This window comes from Hippoglossus stenolepis, chromosome 3, assembly GCF_022539355.2.
Source record: "Hippoglossus stenolepis isolate QCI-W04-F060 chromosome 3, HSTE1.2, whole genome shotgun sequence".
Lineage (NCBI taxonomy): Eukaryota > Metazoa > Chordata > Actinopteri > Pleuronectiformes > Pleuronectidae > Hippoglossus > Hippoglossus stenolepis.
Genome location: NC_061485.1, coordinates 29,726,155 through 29,740,700, shown reverse-complemented (window position 1 = coordinate 29,740,700; position 14,546 = coordinate 29,726,155). Strand labels below are relative to the sequence as shown.

The 14,546-nt window shown below is 40.1% G+C and overlaps 1 protein-coding gene across 1 annotated transcript in view; it reads right to left on the bottom strand.

Moving 5' to 3' along the window:
- Positions 1-14,546, bottom strand: part of LOC118104932 (receptor-type tyrosine-protein phosphatase gamma) — a 369,897-nt gene that overhangs the window by 282,155 nt on the left and 73,196 nt on the right. Inside the window, exon 2 of the mRNA XM_035152240.2 lies at positions 5,935-6,051. Coding sequence (XP_035008131.2) covers positions 5,935-6,051 — 117 coding nt within the window. The remainder of the gene's footprint in view (positions 1-5,934; positions 6,052-14,546) is intronic.

Sequence of the window (14,546 nt, the reverse complement as noted above, 5' to 3'; positions counted from 1 at the left end):
GAGACAAGCTATTATTCAAGCAATTCTGCTTATAGCATAGGTCTTTCTGCAACTAACTGCCACATGCTTCCTATGTACACTGGCACACATGCCCAATGTATGTGATTGGTCATGTAATTTGTGTTTGAGGTGTGTTAGTATCAACAGGGATTAAAACTGATACAAAGGTAAAACGCTTGAGTGGACAGAGATAATTTGGTTTGAAAATGTCGTCTTACAGTTGTGTAGCTATACTCTGTTTTCCCTCACTTGACTAAGGCACTCAGGCCCCTGCCCAAGGTCTCTCACACAACAATTAAAACACATCAAAAGGTGCTGCTTAATTTTTTTTTACAAAAAAAGCTCAGCAATGTCCTAAAACTTGAATAACTATGTCATATATTTGTATTATGTAAAAACGTTTAACACAAAGCTAAGTATAAGCTAAATATGAATATATCTGGATGTGACATGTGCTTCAGAACATGTTAGTGTTGAACTAAGTTTGTTCTTACAATTTATTTTCAATTTAATGCTCTCTTACATAAGCATAAAAAGTTCCAGATTGAAATAAAGACAACACTACTTACTATCAGGCTAATAAAATTGCTTTCCTTCATGAGTAAAATGACTGTACAACATATCCTCAGCTTCCATCTTCATTTACCCACTTCAAGGCTGCAGCACAAAGGCCTGAGAGCTCTCTGATGGGGACCGGTGTTGAATGGTAAAACAGCTTGACAAGGAGCACGCAAATTAGTTCTGCCTCTCCCTTCGATAGCAAGCCTTGACATTGTGCAGATCTGAAAATTAATTTCCAATCAGGGGACTGTGTGTGTGTGTGTGTGTGTGTGTGTGTGTGTGTGTGTGTGTTTGTGTGTTTGTGTGTAGATATGTGGTATAAGACAGCCAACACATGGCTCATATAGTGCAAAATTAAAAATATATAATACAATCAAATAAATAAGGGTATTTGGAAAACAAGCATCCACAGACAGGGCGAGTCAATCAATTTGACCTGAGAGGGACACAGTGAGCCCATTACAAGAGATAGCCTCTTAAAACTATATGGCAAAGCTCTTGTAGTTATGTGGAATTGGAAACATATATCAGGGTTAGGGTTGCATAGTATATTACATGGTTTATATTGCATGTCTTAAGATAATGCTTGGCTAATGGAGCTTCAATGGGGTTAATAGGAGCAGTAAAAGTTGGAGACTTGTCCTCATAATGACTTGCAGTTAATATGAAGTTATGTTCATTCAATAATCATTTTTGATTCATCTGATTACAATGTCCATTGATTGTGTCATCATTTTATATCAATAATTAGTTAATGACAGTGGAGATAGTGCATCGATAAATCTTCATTAGTATTATAATTACTATATGACAAAACTGCATCTATGAAAAAATTATTTTAAACTGACTGTCAACATTTGATGAACAGACTAGACCTGGTGTTTCTAACATTTAATGGTCACGATGGCACATAGAAGATAAACCCTGTATGATGTATATGTACACACATGTCACCATTTGCTGTTTGCTCTAAAGTCAGTGTGACCACAAAGTCTGTTGTTGTCACTATCAGTGTTGCAGTAAGTAATAAAGAGTCACGCCACAAATGATCTCATTATGAAATAAATATTAATGTCATTATTATGCTATTATTAGAGTTTCTCTTAAATAACCTCCAAAGAACTGGTTATTGATAGTAAGCAAGGAAGCTGTTCATTGATTACAGGTTTAATACACTTTGCTCAGTATGGGCCTTCACACTTCATGCAGAATACAACATTAATAAATGCTTTATAGTGCTAATAAAAAGCCAATAGGCACCTTGTGTACATGCCAATAAGCAAATAATTAATCATTAAAGCGTACCTTAATATAGTGTCACCTAATGTTACCTTATTGGAACTGCGAGGAACAACTGGATATATTTCTAACTGCATTATCTGAATTCACCTTGAACTAAATTATTGTATTTGACAGAACAGTTAAATCATGGTAGTTTATGGAATTTGCTGCCATTGTGTAACATATTCCCCAGGCTTATTTTCTTAAAACTGAAAATCTCATAGGTTGTTCCTTAGAATAAGCCACAAATACAGTTCAGTACAGATCCATTGTGATTCTGCAGCAGTGACTGTGAGAATTTGTCTTTTTCTGTCTCTTTGTCCCTGTATAAGGCCGTTTCCAGATAACGCTTGATTTGTCAGCACTGCGCCTGGTTTTAATCTGCCATTCTGATCAGACAGAGGGCAGAACAGCCATAGCCCACTGAGGTCCCGATTAGACTTTGTCAGACCTCTGGAGGACACGATTAGAACAAGCTAATTAGGACAGACAGAAGTTTAGGAAACTTTGGAGAGGAGAATCAGAGGCGAGAGAACAAGAGGGTGAGATTGTGGCAAGAGAGGAAGAGTTTGTGTGATACCACTGAAAAGTATCTATAATGGAGAATAGTGTGGAGTGTAGCACTGCAAAATCTAAATCATACATAAAATGGATTTTAGTCAGAACAAAAATCCATTGAAGTGTAATTCTATTTAAAGACTGTAGAAAGAGAAGAAGAAGCCAAATCATCAGGGATTAAGGTCAAATTCCACATCCTACTGCCTTAAATGTTCACCTCCTGACAACAAAGGTTGGAATACAGACTGGGCAAAGTGAACAACTACCCAAGAGTTAAGTTTATATTATTGCGGTACATATAATTAGATTTATTACAAATTGGTGCACAATTTGCACCGATGAAGTCGTTATCTGTGATGAAGACCCTTATCCTACATCTAGTGGTCCTCATCTTGTAGAGGAACAAAATCTAACCTTCAGACCTCAAACCTGTCGTATGTCTTTTTTTATTTTTAAATCTTCTCCAAAACATAAATGTGTAGAGGAGTTCACTGAAAAACGAGAGATACGAGGGGAATGGTGAGCCGATAAATTTCAGGTTAGCATGTAGTTTCCAGAACTTGTTTATTTGTTACTTTTAATGGTTTTGTTTTTATTGTGTGAGATACGCTCATCAACATTGTTGCCAATAATTTCCTATTGATCGGCTGATCATCTAATCATTTCAGCACTACACTGGGTGGAGTCTGGGTGTTTTCAACTGTTTAGTTTAGGTTGAACTGAGGATTCAGCAAATGTATTCAGGCTTTACATAACATAAGCCCAGGTTTTATAAAAAACTGCTTTTTCACGTAACTCTGTACTTTCCGTGGTTCTTACTTTGACATAAAACATAAAATATCAACCAGTATTTCAGCCTGCTGCCTCTCTATTGTTTTCCTCTCTTGCCTGGATCCTGCCCACTGTTACATCAGCGTCTTATGTAAGAGCTGCGACCAAACACGAGCGTGGGGACAACAGGGGAGCATCGGTAGGTTTTATCATCAGCAGCAGCAGCAACACTAAGTGAAACTGTCACTGGCTCCGTTCTTTTTTTTCTTCTTTTTTTTTTTTACCCACATGCTCCCGCACTCTCGCAGGCACGACGGGCAACCAATTAGGGTTAGACAAGCAAGCGGAAATATTGAAATAAATAAACTAAAAGATCATTTGTGGCCTGAGGCTCGCGTCGCTTGCATGGTGAAAGATTAATGCTGCCTCTCTGAAAAACGAAAGCCTCCAAAGGGACAGTGGAAGTGGCTTTTTCCCTCTTCTGAAGCACTGGTAAAAGAAAAAAAAGGCCTGGAGACGCCTTCGGGCCAGAGGAGTACCGACCAAGGAGAGATGAGGAGGAAAGTGGTTGAGAGAGAGAAAGAGAGAGAGAGACAGAGAGAGAGAGAGAGAGGAAGGCAAACATATTGCAGTGACAGTGGCCCATAATTGCTTTCACTCTAGAGCACACACTCACACGCAGCATGCTCTAAATCACACAGCTAGCCCCTATACTGTAGTTCTAAAGCTTCGCCAATTGCTAAAATCTCTAATATCTGACACTAAACATACTGTAAAGCACAATGCTGCATGTTCTAATATGAAAGGCAGTATTCAGGGATGGTTGAGTCATTAATCATAGCAGGGGGTATGTCCGGCATCATGAAATAAGGGCTGATGAGTTCTACTCCTGTTACAGTAAGATACAACTACTGCAATGTTTCCAACAAAATTCAAGCTTGAGTACTTTGAGCTGTAAGACGTTTTTTTTAATGTGATGCAGGGAGAAGCTGAGTTTCAGAGAAAAAAAAACTAAACAAATAAACAACAACAACCTAAAAACCAGATGCAACTGCACCCAATTAGTAGTAATAGTTATTCTGATAAAAGGAGAAACCCAGAGCAACAGAGTGGTGATTGTAAAATGGTTCTGTAGTTGTACTGATGAAGTTAGTGCTTTGGAAATGAGCATTATCCTGCAACAGGTATTGAGATTGCATTTACAGCTAATTCTCTAATCGAGGCCTGTTTCAAATAGACACCTAATTTCCCTGCTGTTTGTGCAAATCATGGTCACTGTTTGGGAATTTAGCACTTTTATAAATGTAGGGAGCATCTGGTTCTGGGCTGATACACTAGCAAAATAAACAGATAAATAAACAAATAGAGTATTTATATGTAGTGTTGATTCTTGCTCTGTGACTGTAAAACATGAATCATGAAGTTCATCTTGTCTGGAAAAGCCCTGCAGAGTTTTCAAAAAGCCACTGATCCTTCTCTGCTGTGTTTATAGTAAGTACTCACCAGAGTACCGGAGGTAAGGATTGTTTTTTATTTCCTATCAGTTTTATTTTACTACATTTCTGGTCTCAATGAGGATATTATACTTAAAGGGATAGTTGACTCATTATCTACTCACCACTTTGCCGATGCAGGGGTGGTGAAGTGTTTGAGTCCACAAAACACTTCTGGAGTCTCATGGGTAAACTTTGTTGCAGCAGAATCCAATACAATTGAAGTAAATGGTGTCTTCTTCTTCAAACATAATAAAACTACAAAAAAAACACAACATGCTTCCGTACTGCTCGTGTGGTGTCATCCAAGTGTCCGGAAGCCCCGACATTTACATTTGACTTGAAACAAGGTCATTTACACTGAAATACCACAGGAGGTGGCTAAGCTAGCGGACGTAGCAACATGATGGTGTGTCTGAGGGTCCCTGAATGCACCTCGTAGGGAGATATCAGTGGACATTTAGGATTAAAACATGGTGTAAATGACCTCGTTTCGAGTCAAATATGAATGTCGGGGCTTGCGGACACTTGGATGACATCACACGAGCAGTATGGAGGCATGTTGAGTTGTTTCTGTTGTTTTATTACGTCTGAAGAAGGACTCACCATTGACTTCAATTGTATTGGATTCGGCTGCAACAAAGTTTACCCCTGAAACTCTAGAAGTGTTTTGTGCACTCAAACACTTCACCCACCCCTCCATCGGCATAGGGGTGAGTAGAGTGAATTTACATTTTTCCTTGAACTATCCCTTTAAGGCCAACATGACTCTAAAATGGGCCCAACATGTTTACTCCCATTAGATGACGGTGTTTGAGCATATGACTGGTTAGTGAGTATCACAATTTCAGGTAAATATTGGTATTGCTTTTGTGTTCACAGAACTGATCCTTGTCTCTTGACTAAAATGTACTTGATGCAGTTATTTATGACATTTTCACAATTTTCACATAAACACTGAGGATTTGAACCAACACATCTGAAGCATCCCAACTGTTGGATGTAAGAACAACGGCAGAAGAATCCTTCCCAAAATATTTGATGCTCTGCCTCATTCACCTGCTAACTAACTGCTAGTGTGTATGAGACATTAGGTGCTTTCGGTAGCTCAGCATTTATTTTTTTATTTTTTTACCAGCAATAATTGTATAGGCTTTCCAAATATCCCAAACCATGTGGAACAACCAAAGACTCATCGCAGTTTGTTAACTGGAATGTATCATACTGGTTATACCAGTGAAAGAAAGTACACTAACACACAGACACACACCTGAGTAGGCCCAGTAGGTCTCCTCTGTGGCAGCTCTCCGGAGACGCGTCCCATCGGCTGTGGCTCTGCGAAGGCTGAGGGCAGGGGCTTGGGACTCGGCTTGGCTTCCTGTCAGTGCTGCAGGGGGGCAAAAGAACATGGGGACAGGCGGATTAGTATAAACAGCAGCAGAGCTTCAACAGCACTTTGGAGCCTGGGCTGGATATCTGCCGGCCAGGATGACAGCCAACTGTGTGCTTAGCTGCCTTACCACGCCAGCTGCCTCATAATAACACACACAGCAGGAAGAAAGGTCAACAACAAAGAACAGCAACTCTGTGAAACTCAACTGTCTCAGAAAAAGACCAAGCTACCATAACGGACATTTAAGGACAACCTCAGACCCCAGCTCCAGTTCTTGCAAAAACAGTCTCACGTGTGAGACCAAAAGGATATGGCATCAAAATGCAGAGGCAGGATACAGACAAAAGAGAAATATCAGCTTTGGCAAAGGATCTTCTCTGCTTCTGCTGTACACCACCCAATGCAGTTAAAGATTAAACATGATACAGTTGTTTCATATGCATTGATGTGAACATTCACAGTGTAATGATCAATACACATGATACAGTTGTTTCATATGCATTGATGTGAACATTCACAGTGTTCACAGTATTCAATACCAACAAGGCATAAGACCCCAGACTTCTAGATGCCCAAAATGCTCCAGGTTCACTGCATGTTTGTTGTTTTTTTGTAATTTGATTAAATCCAAACTACTCAGGAGATTCGGCACCACTTATACCAACAAAGGTTAGTTGAGCATTTAAGCTATTATTTGGCTGCTTCTAATAGCGGGCCTGTCTCTAAACCTTTGTTAATTAGAAAACCTGGGGCCAGTTTATATGATTTGTGCACAGGAGTGCCGGGTAATTTCTGGGTCTCCGGGGGAGTAAAATGAAGTTGGCATGCACAGTCTGTTGTGAGAGCTGCGGATATGTTTAAAGGATGCATGCACGTTTCTCAGAGGGTGGAGGGTAGGAATAAGTGGTCAATAGGGGCCCAATAGAACATGTGCGCCATGGGGCCCCACAGGGATAATCTGGCCATGCTCTGACAATGCCCTCTTTTAATGCCCATCATTCAAATCAGTTTATACCATGTTGACATAATCCTTAATATGTAAAATTTCCCTTTGTCCATTTTGACAATTCTACTACTAGTCTATCTTTCTATCCTTGAGTTTTTTCCTTTTGGGGTATTTTGTAGTCTCGTAGTGCAGCTTCTCAGACCTGCAAATAATCAAGAGCTGTTACGTTTGAGCTCAATCCTGCCCTGAGGGGATGTGGTTCTTCGAGAGGTAATGCTGTCACATGGGTAAAAGAAATCAACAAAGAAGATGCAATAAAAGCTGGAACCAGATGTTTCCTTCTGAACTCTATTGTGTACAAAAGTATTCCAAAATAAAAAAAGGTGCTTATGTCAACACTCAAGGTTGCACACACAGAAACAATCATCAATATCAAACATCTAGATGTCAGATGCTTGTTAATGTCTTAAGGTTCACAATTTGTGAGAACGTGAAATCCCCTCCCACAGTCAGGCATATCACAGCAGAGCAGCATTTCTCGTGCATTTCATTGGGGAGTAGAATGTTCGAATGGAAAATCAAGAATCCCTCTGCTGGATTCATGTGTGAAACTCTAACTCTCTGGTTGAGAGACCTTCTTGATCTCCACTGAAGAAAAGGCAGAGATGGAACGCTTGGCTTCTCTATGGTGGAGGACAGTATTTCTGACAGCTACTCTCTTAATGACTCCACTTGCTCTGCTATTTGGCCTTTAAAGGATCTTCCACAGGACAAAAATCATCCTGAAAGAAAAACAGTGAAGTGTCTTTTTAGACTTGTTGAAGGCTACCTTTAACTTTCCACTGGCGGTATGTCTTAAGCCAGAATACATACAAAATCAAAGAGGAACATTTCTTTATTTTTCGTTATTTAAATTGTTTTGAACATTTTGAATATTTTGAGTATTTGGCATGAGGAATCAAACAAGTTCAACAAGTTGATATTCTCACAGTGCATTGTGTGCATTGTACACTAAGTATGTGGCTGTTGATGACATTGGCAATATAATAGTTACAGTATGAAATTCAGTGTGTTCTTGTGATAGGAGACTGGGAGTCTAACATTTAGAATGAAACTCAGTCCATTTGGCAGAGTAGCCTGATCACACTGCAGCCGTCAAAGCCAAAAGCAGTTTTTTTAAGTACTGAGCAATTTCACCTGTACAATAATGTATTTATATTCTGTAAAGTTGCATCATGTTGTTGTTGTGCTAGTACAGTACATCACCTTGTAACTGCTTCTGTACACTCTGACTCTGGTACGTACTGTGACACATTGAATGATTAAACTGCTGCTAGAATAATGGGTATATGTAAACTAGACCTCTGAAAATGCTAATATCTCATATATATATAAACCCGTTTAAATAATCACCAACATGCCAGAACTTTTTCATGTCTTCCAACAGCGGCAGGCAATTTAAAAAAATGTTTAACCCGGTAACATTGTTGGAAAGTAGTATACAAAATTAAAGTTAAGCTGAAAACCTGCCTGACAAGATTTTTTTTTAACATTAGGCATTATGACCCAACTTGGATTTGAATGGTATCCACTCTTGAAGGAATACAAATATGTTGACACTATTATCCATCAAAGTTAGCAACTGTTAAGTGTGTCATTCATCCATTAAAAAAAACTATGACTATGTGATTTTAATAATGTTACAACTCTAAAGACTCAGGGGTTTAATGTATGCTCCCAGCTTCAAGGTTCGATTCACGTTGTCTAAATGGGTCAACATGGTGGGAAAGTGTGTTCGAGTTTTTTCACAATCAAATGTGTTCTCTTGCTGGGATATGAGCTGTTGGATTTCAGCGGGGAGTCTCACCTCAGCCCACTATAAATAGACAGAGGCAGCATCAGGAGGTGGAACTGCCATTTCACATCTGACCTCACAATATCCAGCTGTGATGATGTGACCACCAGGAGGTGTTTTTGTGAGTGAGTGTGTTTGATATCTGAGCATCAGTGGGGCCAGGCCGAGCAGTCTCAGGCTGAATCCACACGATACTTATATCGTATTTTAACAAAACTGAGATCCAGACAAGCATTTTAACTCCACATCGAAATATTCTCTACCCACACTTACGCACCTGCAAATGCATTTGTATGAAGACATTGTGTGCTGGTGTAAACAATAGGCAAATTTTGCACTCTGCAATTGGAGAAAAGAAAGAGAAAAGATTTCTTTTGATGGAAGTTTTCATGACAGTTAGTAGTAGCAATGCTTGTAATCCGTTATTCATGTTGCATTCACCACTGTCGAGTCTTAATTTATAAGATCTAATCAGGAAATATTTAAATGCCATCGTTTCTAAAAGTGTCTTTTTTTTAAAGTCTCTATTTTCTGTCTTCTGTTGCATCTACGAATAGAGTGGAACCTGTGGATGTAGCCTTGACCTGAAAACAGATATCACATTGTGATGAAAAAGCAAACTTTCTGGCATTTTGTAAAGCAATGTGGGGAAGATATAAAGGCTCAGGACGAACAAAGGGTGAACCTCAGTTTCAATGACAGAGAACACAGCCCCCCACCCTCTTCTTGTTTTAATTCTTCGGGATGTAAGCATGGCTCATGTATACAAATGCCAATGGGAGCCAGTTGTATGGCTTTCCTATGAATTACATTATTGATTCCCAATACTGCTCAGAACAGAAAATGTAATTATGCACAGACCCACCCTGCCCCCCCAACCCCTCCATCCTTGCCGAATGGATGTTCTTCTGTCCCTGCCTCCCTTTTTTCTTGTCTTTCACTTGGTGGCTTTGCATCAATTTGTCTTTCGCTCTTGCCTTTAGTGACCTGCCCCACCAATGCACTCTCTCACACACACACACACACACACACACACACACACACACACACACACACACACACACACACACACACACACATCTCCACCCCGCCACCCCCTAACCTGACCTCTCTAAAGCCTCTAAGTGTGTTGTCCTTCACTCATGTCACGTCGGCAAAGGCTTTCTGGAATTGCTCTGCAGCAGCATAAACAGTGCCATTACCACATGAGCAAGTGTTGTCTCTTATAGAGTCCTAAACCTAAGAGTTTTATCCAAGAACCTCTTTGAAATGGTGAAGCAGTCTCTTTCAATCATTAATCTTTTTTTCATGTTATTGACATTTTTACAGAAATACCGTATCTAACAAAGTAAAGGTTGATTGTTTCTTATCTAGATGCTTTGGGTCTGTCTCAGTCCCTACACTGGTGATCTTAGGCACTTAAGTGCACGTTCACGTGTGTGAAGTATCTCCCATGTAGTAAAAATGTCAACACACAGTGCACTTAGCTGATATTTGATGCACATCTCATATATAATACTGTCTTCCATAAGTCTGTGCATGACTTATTTCAGACGACCTGTAATTATTATTAATTATGAGGTCTTCTAACCTTTAGGAAGTTATTTTTTCAGCCAAAAATCGTTTCCTAAACCCAACCAAGTAGTTTGTGTATCAAATCTCACTATCTCTGCTATAACGTTATAAAAAGTCTAGTTCACTGGTCGCTGGTAGGTATTTACAGTTTATATGATGGTTAGGATTATGGACTCATCACTTTGCGGTTTTGTTTCCGATTCCTGGTTTCCTGTTGTATTTGCGTGTCCTTATTTGGTTCCCGATCCTGGCTGTGTGTGCTGCTAGCTAATCATGTTCTCTGTCTGATCCTCCTCCATACCTGAGCTTTCCCCTGTGTAAGGACCGGTTCATACACCACGACGCTGCCAGATCATTGTTTACCTTTGTGGTAAAAGAAAAAAGCTTTGTACCTCCTGTCTACCTTTGTTGTGTTCTGAAGATTTGTGTCCTGCCTCTCTGCCTGAACGTTAACCTTTGTTTTTGTGCTCAGGATCATCTATCTGCCGTGCCATGCCTGTCACTCTCAGCCAGCCTCCAATGCCACATGTTCTTGTTTGGACACCAGCCTTCCTCTTTGTCAGCACATTTTCTCAACTGGAAACTGGAGGAGATGGAAAGTCTGACCTATTGGAACTCAAACCATGCACCTTTGCTCTGTGTCCTGCTTATGGAGTTCAATCCTTAAAGGAATAGTTCATCCAAAAATGAAAAATCCCTCTTTATCTACTAACCCCTATGCAGATGGAGGGGTGGGTGAAGTGTTTGATTCCACAAAACCCTTTTGGAGTTTCAGGGGTAAACTTAGTTGAAGCAGAATCAATTGAAGTCAATGGTGAGTCCTTCAGACGTAAAAAAATGTGAATACTAAATGTCCGCTAATATCTTCCGACGGGGGGGATTCAGGGACTGTCGGAAATGCTAACATCCGCTAGCTTAGCCACTTCTGTTGGACTTTTAAGCTTAAAACACAGTGTAAATGACCTCGTTTAGAGTCGAATATGAATCTCCAGGCTTAGAGACACTTGGATGACACCACACGAGGAGTATGGAGGCATGTTGTGTTTTTTGGGCTGTTTTATAACGTCTGAAGATAGGTCACTAATGTGCTACACTGTTTAACCCTGAAACTCCAGAAGTGTTTTGTGGACTCAACCCCCATAACAAAAAAGGATGTTATGTTGATTCTTTTCTTTCATTTATCTATTTAATTTATTTATTTGTTGTTTTTGTTTAATTTGTTTAATTTATTCATTTGTTCTTCCCTATACCTTCATTCTATTTGTATTCTTCTCAGAACCCCAGGGAACCCCTAACCCCCTCTCCACCCTTCCATCGCAATCAAATCTTGGTCGTGGCCATTCGGACGTGTCCAGCTATTTAGCAGGCTTTATTTATCCTGAGCCGACGCCCCATTAAGGCGAGTGGACAGAATCTATCTCAGGGAGGGGGGAGCTCTCCTATGGGATCCTACCACAAGAACAACAATGTTTAAGTCAGTGACAGCGAAAAGAGGTGGTGGGCAGATTGAAACTAGAGGTGAAGGACACTGAAGGAGATGAGGAAGGAGAGGAATGACAGATGAGAAGAGGAGGATAAGATGGGGCTAAGAGCAGAGCGATGGACTTAAGGAGGCTGAAGGAGATGCCTGAAGAAGGGGAATATGGAGTGAAGAGAGTGTATAAATAGGAGGGGAATTAAGCATAAACGATAAAAAATTACATTTCTCCCTTAGCAACAGTTACCGGGTCACTGATCGACAGGGTGCCGCATGGCAACCAGTCAGCAGATGAGGAGAGGAGATGAACAGAGGCCTACTATTGGGCTGGGGGGGTATAATGAAATAGGGGGTGGGGGAGGGCAGGAAGGAAGCTGTGACGGTGTCAAGAGGAAAATTTGCACCACAAATACAATGTTCTCCACACTGCTTCAAGTACAACATGAGTGTGAATATTAACATATGGGCATTTAGCTGGTATTCTGCACAGAGGCTGAACAAGGTCCGGCAAAATAAAGAGAAGAAGAATGGGGGGAGAGTCCTCAAGGTTTGATGTTCAGAATGTTCACACTGTTGCAGTCTCAAATTTCTGAGCTCACTACAAAAACAGGGGAACCAGAGGAGGGCAGAGCTGCCACTACGAGGGCAACATAACTCCTGCAGTGTGTTATGACAGGGAGGTTCCAGCATGGTGACGACAAGGTCTCTGTTGTCAGATGATAAGGACAGCTACAGTTTTAAAATCCCAACTGATTATGAAATGGGGTTGCATTGTTCACGTGACAATTTCACAGATGTTCCTTTCTCTAATCTCCAACATGCACACATTACAAGGTCTGAAAATAATGGCACATCACTCTCTCCTGGATATTGTTCAGATTATCGTGTCAAAGGGATCTGTTGGCAAGGCGATGGTAATACTTTGCGATGAGAAATAACAAACTCTGAAGCCTAGTTGAGTCTGGGTGAGAAAATGGAACTGGAGATGTTCACTGTCAGTTTTAATATCTGTCAACAACACAAGGATGGCTAACGTGTTTACCGTTGCCAGTCAGCATTGTCAGCTGCTCAGGGATTGACGTCATCATGATAACATTCAGATTTTTACTCTTAAATATCACACATGTTTGAGGCTCATATTGTTTTAAGAAACACCTTGCCGATATGACAAGCATATTTTCCTACTTTCACAAAAAGCTTAGTGGTGTCCTCATTTTCATCAGAATGAAAATGTGCAAACAACAACCATTTTGCTGTCACTGTCATCAAACACAGACAGGTATACACGTGACCGACCTCATCAACAACATTTAGCTTTTTAGATTAAGATTTGTTTTCTTCTGCGAACTGCAAGACCCTGCAAGTCTTACAAAGACTCTCTGGAAAACTTTGTTTTTCTTTCATTGCTTTCCATCCATTCTTCTGTTTTTTTCCTCCACTGCCTCTGCCTCTCTACCCTCTCACACTGAACCCCCTGTCAGTCAGAGCTCATATGCATCACCACTGAGCAGTGAGAGAGAAAATACACAACAAAAATGTAGGAACTCTTCTCTTGCTAAAATGCCATACAGAGGCTGATCGAGGTTTGCAGCAGTTTGTTTTGAATGGTAACACACTAGTACCAGTCTATTAATGCAATACGCAATATTCAGTCCTGATGTAAGAATTATACTATTTTGAAATATTACATTGCTATTTGTATTTTACTGGACACAATGACTGAATCATGGTGCATCCTCAACATTTGAGGACATTTTCTTCTTTTTTTTAAAGTTAAAAAAATAGAAGAAAATTAATACAAGTTGAAGTTTTATACAAAGTTTTAAAATAAATCACATTTATTAGAAGATTAAAAACCACCGAACGAGAAATATTTCAAGGTGGCAGTGGCTGAGTGCCAGACTTCTGAAGCTGCCTTGGGCAAAAAGTTGGATGAACAATAGATGTACTGTATGAATATGGGTCTAATGCAAAGTGCATTGAGTGGTCATCAAGACTAGAAAAGCTCTATATAAATAAAAACCATTTCCACAACAACTTTCAGTAGCCAACCCTTTTAATACTCCACCCCAATGAAAATCGTACAGTGAATCATATAAATATATTGAGGTTTCTAATCCAGCCATAGCATCCGCACACACACACACACACTCAGTGCCCATGTTTCCTTTTCCTTCATCAGACATATTAAATTGTTCTTCCTCTAACATCACCACAGAGGCTTGTTGAGGTGTGCAGCTTCCCAGTGCAGTGTGCAGGTTGTGAGGTTATTGCTCCCACTACAAGTCCCACGTGTTGTCAAGGAGAGCCTGGTCAGACTCAGCTGTTGCCCAGCGGTTTATGGCACTATAGTGTTTAAGTGTACCCACTTTAGAGGAAAATGCCCTTATAAAGGCAGAGAGAAAGAAAGATGTGACATGTTTTTTCCCCCCCCTCAAGCCATCTGCTCAGCGGGGAAAAAAGAAATCAATGATCTTTTACAACAAAAGTGCTTCTTCTGTCTAATACATTTCACAGAGACATATTGCACTTTTTACTTTAATACATTTTCTAATTACGTACATGTTCAGATTTTACAAACACATCATTCGAGCGGTGTATTGAATATAATGTAGCTCTACCTAACCAGCTACAAC